At 34.9% G+C, this 12009-nt stretch overlaps 3 protein-coding genes and 1 long non-coding RNA gene across 7 annotated transcripts; 2 read left to right on the top strand and 2 right to left on the bottom strand.

Moving 5' to 3' along the window:
* Positions 1 to 166: 166 nt before the first annotated feature.
* LOC114543475 (tuberin-like) lies at positions 167 to 6389 on the bottom strand (the record flags this gene model as incomplete). Its single annotated transcript, XM_028562439.1, has 26 exons — positions 6091 to 6389; positions 5733 to 5825; positions 5557 to 5667; positions 5387 to 5466; positions 5215 to 5279; positions 5073 to 5118; positions 4883 to 4969; positions 4682 to 4730; positions 4472 to 4597; positions 4202 to 4275; positions 3940 to 4102; positions 3690 to 3850; positions 3430 to 3550; positions 3258 to 3361; positions 3041 to 3122; positions 2784 to 2939; positions 2493 to 2552; positions 2341 to 2406; positions 2087 to 2209; positions 1918 to 2019; positions 1534 to 1650; positions 1430 to 1465; positions 905 to 988; positions 596 to 617; positions 309 to 402; positions 167 to 215 (listed from the first exon to the last, which is right to left on the bottom strand). Coding segments are annotated over exons 1-26 (2409 nt in total), but the record flags the coding sequence as incomplete, so codon positions are not given.
* On the bottom strand, positions 6221 to 11695 carry LOC114543485 (peptidyl-tRNA hydrolase ICT1, mitochondrial-like). 4 transcript variants are annotated; one of them, XR_003690055.1, is made up of 8 exons: positions 11570 to 11695; positions 11466 to 11496; positions 11325 to 11384; positions 11151 to 11233; positions 10746 to 10915; positions 10531 to 10629; positions 9436 to 9572; positions 6221 to 6276 (listed from the first exon to the last, which is right to left on the bottom strand). XR_003690055.1 is itself a non-coding variant. In XM_028562449.1 (7 exons), the coding sequence occupies exons 1-6, from the start codon at positions 11687 to 11689 to the stop codon at positions 10548 to 10550; spliced, it is 546 nt and encodes a 181-aa protein (XP_028418250.1). In that variant the 5' UTR covers positions 11690 to 11695; the 3' UTR covers positions 6882 to 6915; positions 10531 to 10547. The 4 variants fall into 4 exon arrangements, 2 of the variants coding, with proteins under 2 accessions (XP_028418250.1, XP_028418249.1); XR_003690056.1 differs by lacking the exon at positions 6221 to 6276 and adding an exon at positions 6886 to 6915; XM_028562449.1 differs by lacking the exons at positions 6221 to 6276; positions 9436 to 9572 and adding an exon at positions 6882 to 6915.
* LOC114543486 lies at positions 6737 to 7338 on the top strand. Its single transcript, XR_003690057.1, has 3 exons — positions 6737 to 6754; positions 6904 to 7021; positions 7198 to 7338. It is a non-coding gene; the product is annotated as an uncharacterized LOC114543486 (long non-coding RNA).
* Positions 8529 to 10816, top strand: LOC114543484 (proton channel OtopLc-like). Its single transcript, XM_028562447.1, has one exon. The coding sequence runs from the start codon at positions 8822 to 8824 to the stop codon at positions 10487 to 10489; it is 1668 nt and encodes a 555-aa protein (XP_028418248.1). The 5' UTR covers positions 8529 to 8821; the 3' UTR covers positions 10490 to 10816.
* Positions 11696 to 12009: the final 314 nt, after the last annotated feature.

A 12009-nucleotide genomic window follows, 5' to 3' on the forward strand; every position in this document is an offset into this window, starting at 1 on the left:
ACAAGATTATGTAACAACACTGACTAAGCTGTATAAAGTTTGAAGACCACTTCTTAATATCCTTTGAGAATTCAGCAAGATCTCCGTGGCAATAGAATGACATGTGGATTACTTTCGTAATAAATGGCACGAATTGTTTTCTTAACAACAGTGGACAGTTGACAAACCAGGATGAAATGACATTATGAGCAAGAGTTACCGTGTATTCAGAGTATCTAAGGTGAAACATTTCAGTTTCCAGTATCATATTTTAATCAATTTGACAAAACCAATAATAAAAGTTTGAGATGTTATCGCGTTGAACCAACCTCGATGATTCTGTGTAAGGCAAACATATTCCAAAGACTTGTTTCAACTGGATCGCTGTGAAGTTTTTGTACAAATCACGAAGCTGTGACAATGCTATTTAACGTTTTAAAAGAATGTTACCAGCTTTTCGCCGAATTACGATTGTGTGTTTATACAACCTAGCTCCCTTTAGGAGGTACATTGATATTTCGTAAAGATTCCTTAATTCACGTAACTTCAAGAACATCCAGAGAGAAATTCTCCCAGTGGTATGGCAACTTGAGGCGTTGGCGAAAGTTTAGTAAACTTTTCCAGATATGTTGAGCAGTCTAAGACAGAAAATTTAGTGATTATTACTCAAAGATCTTGTATTTGTGAGGAGTATCTCGCATCACAATCTTGAGACGTTACATTTACATAGGCTGGAGTTTATTGAAAAACATTTCTGTAAATTCACTGAGCACATTATCAAGGCACGATTTTAAATATCTCCAAAGAAATAAACTTCTAAAACGCTGCAATTACTTAAATCAATTTCATTCCTTACAAAGTGTTAATGGACATAAGAAACGTCTCAAATTCCAGACTATCTTAAGTAGCCATACCTTGCCATAACTGAAGGCATTTCTAACATACATATGGTGAGACAAGATACGCATAACGTCGCTGAATGAGCAACCAAACCAATCTCCAAAGTACGCATCAGACAAAACTAGATGAAATATACAACAACGTTTAAGCAGGAACAGACAACCGCTGAAAATAAAGTCAAGCAGGTTCTTACCTGTTCATCTTGACCAATAAAAATGTGGTACGTACATAGCTCTGTTAATACCTGCACGTGTTACAATAAAATATCTAATTAAATCATTAGTATGGTATCATATAATTATGGTATAAATTGGTTATGGTATAGTATGGTGTGATATAATTATGGTATGATATGGTTATCGTATGGTATGGTATGATATGGTTATGGTTAGTTATGGTATGATATGATCATATGATATGATATTGTATGGTTATGCTATGGTTTTGGTATATTTATGGTAAGATATGATAGATGCAAAAAACTGAATGATAAGAACCGTACTGGAAAAATTCTAGCGTACAAATGAGGTCGGCGCATATCATGAGGAACACGAAATAATCCAGGAAGAAAATCATAATTTGAAACCTGAATGCAAAGTAAAATTTTTAGTTCATGATTTTGGTGTGAAAAGTACACAACTTCACATCCCTTACCATCTTAGATAACACTGTACATATTGAACTTAAGTATTGCTTTCCAGAAAGTATCAAGTTTTTATCTTGCAGTGCCTCTGGAAAGTTTCTCAGAACAACATCCAACACCTCCCATTCCAATTCCTAGAAAATGAAGAAAGTTGAACTTTAATCGAAACTTAATGCTAGATGATATATTATGATAGAAAAGTTTACCTGTTGTAAGCACACAAGAATAACATTCATTGCCTCGCTGTAAGGCAGTGAAACAATCCCGGTTGTCTTATCTTCTGCAGAACTAAGACAAAAATGAGAATGTATTACACTAAGAAGAAAACGAATTTTGGAAGCAGAATACCTGACATGCGTTGCACTATCATCATTAACCAACCTTTTCCTTTCAGAACAAACAAAATACGAAGTGAATTTAACTTTTCCACTTTTGTCTTGCACAAGGCCTAGACGTTGACAATTGTCAGCTCGCAGACTGAGGAAACATTGAAGAATCTTTAAAAAAAACACAATGTAAGACATCATAGAAAAATCGCGAGAAATAACATTGAATTATACTTACCGCAAGTCGTATTTCCGATGCAATATACGTCCGATAGCCATTGTCATAATGCGTTTTTATGTGGTACACTAAGATATTGAATATTCGTTCGGCTTGTTCTTGAGGTTTACGAAACAATTTCACCTGCAAAAATAAAATGAAATTACTGAAAGTGAAGCAAGTGTTGCATTAAATTACACTTATTTTTGTTCACGAAAATAACTTCATCACAATGAACGAATTTGGGTGGACAATCTTTGCATGTCCTTCATTACCTTGAACAAGCGTACTAATCCTAATACAGCCTCTTTGATGTCCTTCAACGCTGTTTCATCCTGAGGCTGCAGCAACAAAGACAATTTACAGATGTAATTATATGTCCCTAGATGTTCCTACATATACCTTGCAGTATCTATAATTACCTTACCTGTTCTTTACATGACGGCTTAACGTATCGCTTGAGAGGGTCTACTGGACAGTGGGCAATCTGGAATCGATAAATGAAATATACATCTTTTTACTTCACTGATGCGTTTGATTCACGACTCTCGTGAAAAACGATCCAATTTGCAGATATATACTGTAGTTAGGTTCAGGTCAGGAAGATTTCAATGACAAGCAAAAGTTTTCTAGTGAAGTACAGTATCAGCTCATCACGAATGAAGAGGGAAATTGGAGTGGAGAAATGAAAGCGTCTAAAAAGGATTGTATTGAGTACCTTCTCAATTATATGCAAAACATCGCAAACTTTCGGTGAATCAGAGGATTCAATAACATCGACCAGAAGCTGGACAGCTCGGATCCGCACAGAAATATCCCGATCTTTGGCAATGTGGTCTAAATATGGCAACACTGAATTCTCAAGTATTTCTTCCTGTAAAAAACAAGGAGTTATAAAACTAGAAAAAGATTCATAATATCGCTAATGTCTAGTAAAATGGACTAAAATTTATTCAAACTACCAAAATTTTATACCTCATATAGCGGAGATAACGTTCCTAATATGTTACAAAGCACATTTAGAACTTTAATTCTGATGGCCGTCCTCTCTTCACATCTGAAAAAAATTCCCACTAGGCATTAGGATAAGACTGAGGCTACATAGAAATACATCACGAACTTAAACAAAAATCAACATACCACAATATTACATTATTACATGTCAAAATATAAAAAAAAGAAGACCACACACTTGAAGTATTTCTCCACCAAATTTTTAATATTTTCAAACCAGTTTTCGCAGTAAGGATGAAGAGACTGGGCACGATGAGAAACCAGGAGAATAACTGAGGATTCCTGCAAACAACGACATTTTATTCAGCTGCAAAACGCATTATCAAGAAACAAAAGACGTTCATACTCACTGGTCTCTTTTTCGTGCATTTAGCGACGATATCAAACAGTTTGTCAGCAGAGCCGTTGAACTCATTTTTCTCATACAATTCTTCAATGTACGACAACAGAACATGAAAGTTTTCTGCCACACTCACGCAAGATGGGAATCTCTGAAAATAAAATTCAGATGAAATATGGGGCAGCTTTCCATGAAGAACATCGTAATTTATAACACCCGTGATCTTGATAATCTCCTGAGCCGTAAAGTAGGCAGGTTTTACAGCGTAACGAACGACAATGGCCTACCTCAACATATTCCTGAAGTGTTGAGGTTATGTCAAGAATAGATTCCCATGCAGTATCGTGTTGTTTTAATCCATATTTCTTCACTAATCTTTGCATGGATAAAGTCACTTCACATATCACACTCTCATCATCACACGACAAGACCTGAAATAAAACAACAAACGCTTGCGTTAATAACAACGTCAGTTTCATGCAAAGCGTTAATTATGAGACGTCTGCAGGTACAACATTACCTTGTAGAAAGATGGTAAAACAGCAACAGGTTTATGTTTTAAACTGGACACTTTCTTTGATCCCCACAAACACATTCCAACGAAGAAAATAGCTCCTCGCAATAATGTCGATTTCTTCCAGTTTTTGCTGTTATAAAGAAAAATAAGCTTTATTAGTTGCCTGCTTGTACAATAATTCGTGAAAACGTATGATATGAACACGTTTAGAGGGTAGGTAGTCAAACACAAACACATGTGTAAGGCACAGTATACAGACATTTACCTATCTTCCAGAATGCAACACATTGTGAGAACCCCATTATGACCAAGGTGTGTTCCAAGTAAATGTCTCATGAGCTGAGTAAAAAATACAAATTTTATGAACACAGATCTTATAAAAGATTATCACATAGAAAATGCAGAACTAATCTGTCATCACTCAACAAGTAAATGGGGTACACATATTTGGAGTTGCCCCGGCAGTTTCTTTACAAACCCCCAGTGATCATCATTACATTAGGTTTATACATCTTGCTTTACTGATCAAACCTACCCTCCAACTTGGCTCACAGAAATGTGCAATATTCACTGTATGACAAACTGCCACAAGAAACAAGTAAAGAGCACTTGAAGGCAAAGAACTGTAGCGTATGACTGCATCAAGGATAGCCAGAGAATGCTGCAGAAAAATAAACCATGTTTAAAGCCATCAATATGAAATGCACAAATAGTTATACTGCTTTAGTTTCTAACTGACAGGCACCTCAAGGTCACTCTCTTTTTCTGTTGTCGTAGATATTTCACAAGTGTGCCTACAAGGAAAATTTTCAATATTTTAATGAATCTTTAATTTTGGAGTTTCACTTTTAGTTTTGAATAAAAATATTCTTTGGTGAACATTTTCAAGGAACAATAGTTTTTTTTCAACAAGGTCAGGGAAAAATGAAAGGATAGAAAATCTTACTTCACCAAACCAAAAACAACATCATCGTCAAGGTAACTTGAGTTGTATCGAATGAAATTTCGCAGCAATGGCAAGAAGACATGCAACCTTTGAAATATGATCAGAAGAATAGAAAATGTTTTATAAAGTGTTTCTAATACTCTCCCCAACGGCACGAGATATAATCAAACTCTTTAAAAAAATAACTCACTTTCCTCCAAACATTACTGCTGACATCAAGGATAATAAAAACGGACCTATTAGAAAATCAAAAAGTATAAATATACATTCAACTGTTCTGCTTACTTTTATGTTCTTATATTTTCTGAAATTAAAGAGTTAATAAAACAAACCAATTCTTTCTTCAAAGAACACAATATCTTTACCATCGGCAGACAAAGCTTTGAGAAATTCTAACCTAGTTAAAATTAAAAGATAAAGACTGGGTAATAAAAGACACAACTAACTGTTAGTTTTTGCAATTCAGATTATAAGAGAGAATACTAGCTTTGCTACATGCTGTACCTTTGTGTTAAATCCTCTGGAATGTCATGGTTTTCAATAACCGTGAAGAAATGGGCCCGTAATAGTTTCAGATTTGAATACTAGATAATTTTAACACATTACCACGGCACTTGATGAGAAACCAAGTTATGGATATACTTTATATGGATGAACTTTCTTATATTGCTTACCTGTCCTGTGACAAGTGAAGTCAAAAATTGGAGTGTAACATGTCGAATATCAGGCGGATTTTCTGCTGGTAGCAGATCTTTAACAGCCAACCACAAAGCCTCAACTGCATGCTAAAAAAGGAAATTATATATTTACAATCCAAGTTTTCTAGAAACAAAACATTTTCTTCCCTTACCTCTTCCAACTGCTTTGCTGCAACAACCTCACAAAGCTCTTTCAAAACACGGGCACGTGATGACTGGCTATTTCCAGATTCAGGGCAAATTTCCTACAACATTTTATATTTCTATATTATAACATCATAATGTACTTCAAAATTGAATGTTTAATTGGATTGGTGTGGACTTAAATCAATACAGGCAGATAGTTTTGTAAATGACATGGATAGTTTTTTCTAGAAATTTCTTTGCAAACAAACACATTGAAGACAAGATAATTCCAGGTCCAGACTCCAGAGGCAGTCTGGCAGAGATTATATTAGGTGTATACAGTAACATACTGTCATACAAACATTACTATTATAAGAAGCCTACCTTAAGAAGCTCGTCGCATTCGACAGGTTCCTCTACAACAATTGGTGGGAGTTGTGGTGAGAGTGAACCACTTGCATCACGCTTTAACCCCAGAAATTGCTTCAAACGTGTCTTAAGTTTATCTGGTGGACGAGACATTTCGAGAATATGACCATCCCCCAAATATTTTTTTACGCATAACACTCCCTAAACAAATTGCAATATTTTAAAACGGACGTCTTTAAAGCATTCTGGCCGAGTTTTTCAACTAAACATGTATATCCAGGATATTTTCTTCTCATTGGCGGCCATATTGGATTTCACTGAGCTATATATATTAACTGAAGACATAGATAAAAAAATCTTGATATTATATTCATTCAGAAAGAATATAATTATATCGATGAATTGGATGATAGTAATCTAGATAATATTGTATATAAAATATATCTTATTATGATTATTTATTTATTTAATTTGTTTCCCAACATTGTATTGGAAACTAGTTCTTAATTTAACTTAGCAGTTAGCAGTATGGAAACACAATATTTATTTCCATACACCAAAAGGTGGTGATTCAATGATAACATCACGTTATGAGCTTTAGAGAATTTCTTAAAAACTTGTTTAACGAATCGGATAGAAGCAAACGGGAACGAGAAGAAGACGAAGTTGTGAAATCATTGTAAGTGTGTTGACATCTATAGACTATTTAAACCCGACAACTTTACTTGGTCAGGGAAAGACATGTTAGAGTTGTTTACTAGTAAAAACTATGTACACACCTTGGGTTGTGTGGACAAAATATTGAATCATTGGTTATTTTTATTGTAGATCACTAGCTGCCTGTGAAGGAACACACAAAATTTTATTACAATGCTACAAAAACAGCTGGATTGGAGGTTGCCAAACTGAAATGGACAAATTTTGGAAGTGCGTCAATGATCAAAAGGTACTACTTTACAGGTGCATAGGTTCTCCACAGGAATACCATATGTAAAAGTTCAATGAACATCAACAGTCGAAATTGATTAGCCAATCTACAGCTAGTAGCTTAACTAAACTGTAGTTTACTTCTTTTTTAATAACCAGGTGGTTTGTATTGCATTATTTGTATTAATTTTCTAGGCGGTCCTTCAGGAAAAGGCAAAAACATACAGATTAAATAAACTGCAACCTAACACAGAACAAGAAACTCCGAAAGAAAAACAGGATCTGTAGGGAACAAATCTTGGCGATATTTTTCAATATACATGATTGAGTGAGGACTACAAGCAATACTTCATATTATATACAAGATAAAATCTTGCATTCAACTTGTTAAATACACTATTTCTGCCTGTTGCAGCTTCACATTCCCTGTGGGAGGGAAATTTTTTGTACTTAATTGCATATTTTTCATTATGTTTTGTAATAATGTGCCTGTGTACAAAGTACTTTTAACTTTTGGCAATGTTGCATAGGACACACCAAGACAATATAAATTTCAGTGAATATTGTTATTCTATATGAAAAATAACATAATCAGATTTTAGTTGATTAGTTTGTAATTAAAAGCATTAAAATTAAAAGCAAGAAATAAAATCTATAATAAAATACTCAATGGATGGACAATATATGCAATAGTTGTCAAGTTCTTTTTGCATTCTTGTATGATAGTTGTGTTACGGTATCAGTAGAAACAAATTTGTTCCTAAAAGTCCAAGATGCGCTGGCCCAGGGTAATTAGAATAAACTGCGTGTAATCCGCAATTCTTTCATCCCAAAACTAATAAAGGAACAGTATTTGGGGTATGATAAACATGGCTTTTATGATTGTAACAACTGCACATAGCATCTGTCCACAAGAAACACAGTCTGCAGGTGAAATTAATAAGGCCAAAGAGATACACTCGGCCCATGCAGGTGGCTACACCTAGAACCATACGCGATGTTTCACGTAAAACCTGTGCGTATAGCAATAAGTGCACCACAGTGCTGAAAAAAGTATTTCTATTAAATAATTTTTGAATATTTTACTATTTGACAAATGAACATTCTTCAACGCTACATTACAATAAAATTGAGCCCCACGGAAGAGCAAAGGGTGAATATAAAGATACATGATGCCCGTTTGATATTTGTTATACTGGCGACGACCATGAAGTGCGTGTGTTAATCCTGAGTACGGCAGACAAAAACATCGTAAAATTGCTTCAAGTTTCTTGCCCTATCTTAGCATTTTACGCATATTATGTGACAGGTCTGAAGAAGTGACAGGTTCGAATTACGAGATTGTATTTATAGAGGTCAGAAAATCGTTAAATCAAGTGCAGCTTCCGGAAAATTCTCGTGTGAAGAATAGTGAATACCACGTTCAATTCTTAAATCAATGGATATGAATAGCTCTTGACATATCTCTTTACCGAGCAAAACGCAGAGGGGAAACATTTACAATTTTACAGTGTAGCTTCGAAGACCTCAAGCTATAATTGACAGTATAAAGTACCAAGCCAGCGCACGTGAGATATGGATTAGGGTTATTGACGCGATTTGTTTTTAGTTTTAGTGGGAAAATAAGCGGAAGTATAGACATTGAATCACGAATTGTTACACTTTCCAAGAACATTCCAGATGGGCATTTTGCCGTGTTTCCGAAGACCGGAATAGGACTAAGTCTCTGTCAACCATCATACAAGGCAATTCCGGCAACCATACTTATTTCAAGAATATAGCAAGCTATAAAACAATTCAACCAAAAGCCGCACCAACCATGTCGTCGTCTTTATTGGGCTCAGATAGTTCTGGTTTAAGTTATACCAATGAACGACCTGTCACTCCTTCAGAAAACATAATATGCGAGAAATGGTACTACACATTACTATCATCTTTTCATTATAAATGGCAGCATATTAAAGACTTATACGCTGGTTCGTGGAGAGAATTTCTTGGCAAGAAACTTGAAGCAATTTTACGATGTTTTTGTCTGCCGTGCTCAGGATTAACACACGCACTTCATGGTCGTCGCCAGTATAACAAATATCAAACAGGAATAATGTATCTTTATTTTTACCTTTGCTCTTCCGTCGTCCTCAATTTGGTTGTAGCGTTGAAGAATGTTCATTTGCCAATGGCTGAAAACATTCAAAAAATATTTGTAATTCTAAGTATGATCGTCGCGATTGTTCTAATGTCGTATTTGTACGAAGCAGGGACAAATTCCAGCTCCGTTCAAACCCGGGGTACACTATTGCGTCTATTCTACGAAGGTGGTTTGAGTGTCTTCGGCATTTCCACTTTTGGTTACAGCTTGTGTATTGCGATAGACAATCTTTCATGCGGCAAAATGCTAGATTCAGTTGTCGCAGCAATGAAAGCAATGTTTACCTTGTCACAGATACCATTTCTTCATCATTTTTATGAAGCAAGAATTCCAGAAAACACGCCGTTCATTCAAATCACCCTGGCTCATCTTCTAGGAACAAATTTGGCGCTCTGGTTTTGGGCTTTGTGTTCAGAACAGGCTGAAGAGATGTTAAAAGAGTGTAAGAATTATCCCATCAAGCTAGGAAACTCAGAACACTATTTTAGCCCGTTTTTCGTAGAATATTTGTTGCTTGCTGCTAGTTTATTTTATCAAATATGGAGTAATTTATACACAAGAGAGGCGGGTGCTTGGTTACAACGTCACTGTCGTTCATGCCACTGTCAAATACCTGACGCTCTTCCATCAGAAGACGTCGAAAATACAAACGACTTTAATGATGTAACGATTGAAGAATCAAGATGGAGATCAGGAAAGGGTTGTTTTCTGGGTAGTTGCTTCGCTGTCTTTTTTATTATTTTGGTTTTAATGGCGACTGACGCAAACCATCAAAGCTATCATATAGTGTATTCATTTGGGATTTTCGTTCTCTACTTAACGCAAATCCTGGCGTGTTTAATCTCTAAACTATCCTTACAATCACACCAACGTGAGTCCGAACGCAGTTCAGTAGATCATGAAGATCTTCTGCTGTACTTTTCTCTGACAGGTATTCTACTGTGGCATGCCTTTCACGTTTATAGCTTACTATTAAATAGCGATGATTCAAGATTTATTGACATTCCAAAAGATCTACTGGGAATGCTGCAACATCTTATTCAAACAGCCACCTTAATAGACCTTCGCAGATACAAAGCTCAACCTGTTCAAAACGCTGGTCACTCATCAGCATGGATTTGTCACTGCGTCTTGTTTCTAATGACAACTAATCTTATTTTATGGGCAGAATCATCTTTTTTCTTAAAGGTTGACATCACAACACCTGGGGAAACATATATAAAAATGCAACATGAGTTGAAAACTATTGGATATATTATTTATCCATTGAGTATCTTTTTTAGATTTCATTCTTCTGTATGCTGCCTAATCGCATGGGATATTTTTAGGGTCAAATAATTTAATTATTTTAATTACGCCACAAGCATTTCAAGAATTACCTCTTTAGAAGATGATTTTACTCATTTCGAAATCTTTCCTGCTTTCTTTTCGACCTCAATTTCTTCTCTTTTAATCGGCGTTCATTATCAGATTTCATTCTAAAAAGAAAGGTTGATCATGAAATATTTAATCAAGACAATGCAAATTCTGTATGTTATCTCTCTTAATTTGCACATTTCAATTACTTTAACAATTCAAACAATTACCCACATACAATTCATTAATCTTTGCTTTCTTTTCTTCAGATGTTTCACTTGGAATAATCGAGACATTTTTTAATATTTCTTGAACTTTTTCAACACCATCCATTAGGTTTTTCTGTTGATTTCGAAATCGACTTGATTGCACAACTAGTTCACCTTGCCTGTTGATTCGACTGTCTTCCTAGAAATAATCATTTCATGGGGGTAAGGAAAAACATTTTTAATTAGAGCAGATTAGTGTGGCAAATGTGCAAATGGTTGTGATATCTAAAATTTATTTACAAAAATAATTGTAGTAGTTTTTATATAAGGCAAATTACAGTTCTGCAAGGCAATAAATATATTGTGATCAAACTGGGATTTCTGTAGCAGTCCATGTCAAATATGAATTACATAAAGCATGCAATTAGATTTACCTCTTTGAGCAGTTTCAGTCTGATCCAATATGGTATCCATTCTGCCGACATTACATGAAAGCGGATATCAACTTTTGTGTTAACTGAACAAAACAAGGCACATGAAATTTGGAGAATTATTGATAGATTTTAGTACAGCATTATTCTGCAGTTGCAAAAAGAGATGAAAAATACCTTTATTGACATTTTGTCCACCTGGTCCAGGACTTCTGGAATACTTTATGATGAGAGAGTCTGAAGATATCATAGACAATATATATATAATGAAAATGTCTCTGTGGAACATAACAACACATGCTATTTTTTACTTCTTACCTATTGGGATGCGACCACTAAATTGTTCCAACTACAACACAAAACAAAACAAAAAGATATCAGAATATACATTTGATATAAAATGTTATGTATTGAAAATATACCTTTTCATTTCCGTCAGAATCATTATTACGCCTGAAATCATTGAGAAGTCGTCGGAGGGACCAAGTTATTACCCTTACATTTTTAGAAAACCCAGCAATAACTGGAAATTTTTTTAACATTTTTGTTTTCTGACAAAAATATAAATTTTTTGAAGAAAATGTTCCCGCGAAAAATGGGGTTTAAATTACTAGAGTACTTCGTTTAAGGCACAATATAACAAAACACAACTTAATCGAACTTGCCGTGTTCATTATTTCGCCGACTATTTTAAGTTTTCCTGACAAGATCTGCTTGACAAAGATTGAGATCGATTAAAATTTCCTATATATAACTCCATTTAGGCACTAAATCTTGCACTAAATCAATCCCAATTTGCGCGACATATTCTAATTACTAAAACATTGATGATGTCATAATAGAAGACCCAACGCGAAAGTTG

The sequence above is a fragment of the Dendronephthya gigantea genome, unplaced genomic scaffold (assembly GCF_004324835.1).
Source record: "Dendronephthya gigantea isolate DGI-Jeju-01 unplaced genomic scaffold, DenGig_1.0 000466F, whole genome shotgun sequence".
Taxonomy (NCBI): Eukaryota; Metazoa; Cnidaria; class Anthozoa; order Malacalcyonacea; family Nephtheidae; genus Dendronephthya; species Dendronephthya gigantea.

Bases quoted from the DNA above. Each gene is read 5' to 3' on its own strand.
- LOC114543484 (XM_028562447.1), top strand. From the start codon at position 8,822: ATGTCGTCGTCTTTATTGGGCTCAGATAGTTCTGGTTTAAGTTATACC.
- LOC114543485 (XM_028562449.1), bottom strand. From the start codon at position 11,689: ATGTTAAAAAAATTTCCAGTTATTGCTGGGTTTTCTAAAAATGTAAGG. The intron at 10,916-11,150 runs GTAAATCTAATT...GATTATTTCTAG, and splicing joins GACTGAAACTGCTCAAAGAG to GAAGACAGTCGAATCAACAG. The intron at 10,630-10,745 runs GTATGTGGGTAA...CTTTCTTTTTAG, and splicing joins AAAGCAAAGATTAATGAATT to AATGAAATCTGATAATGAAC.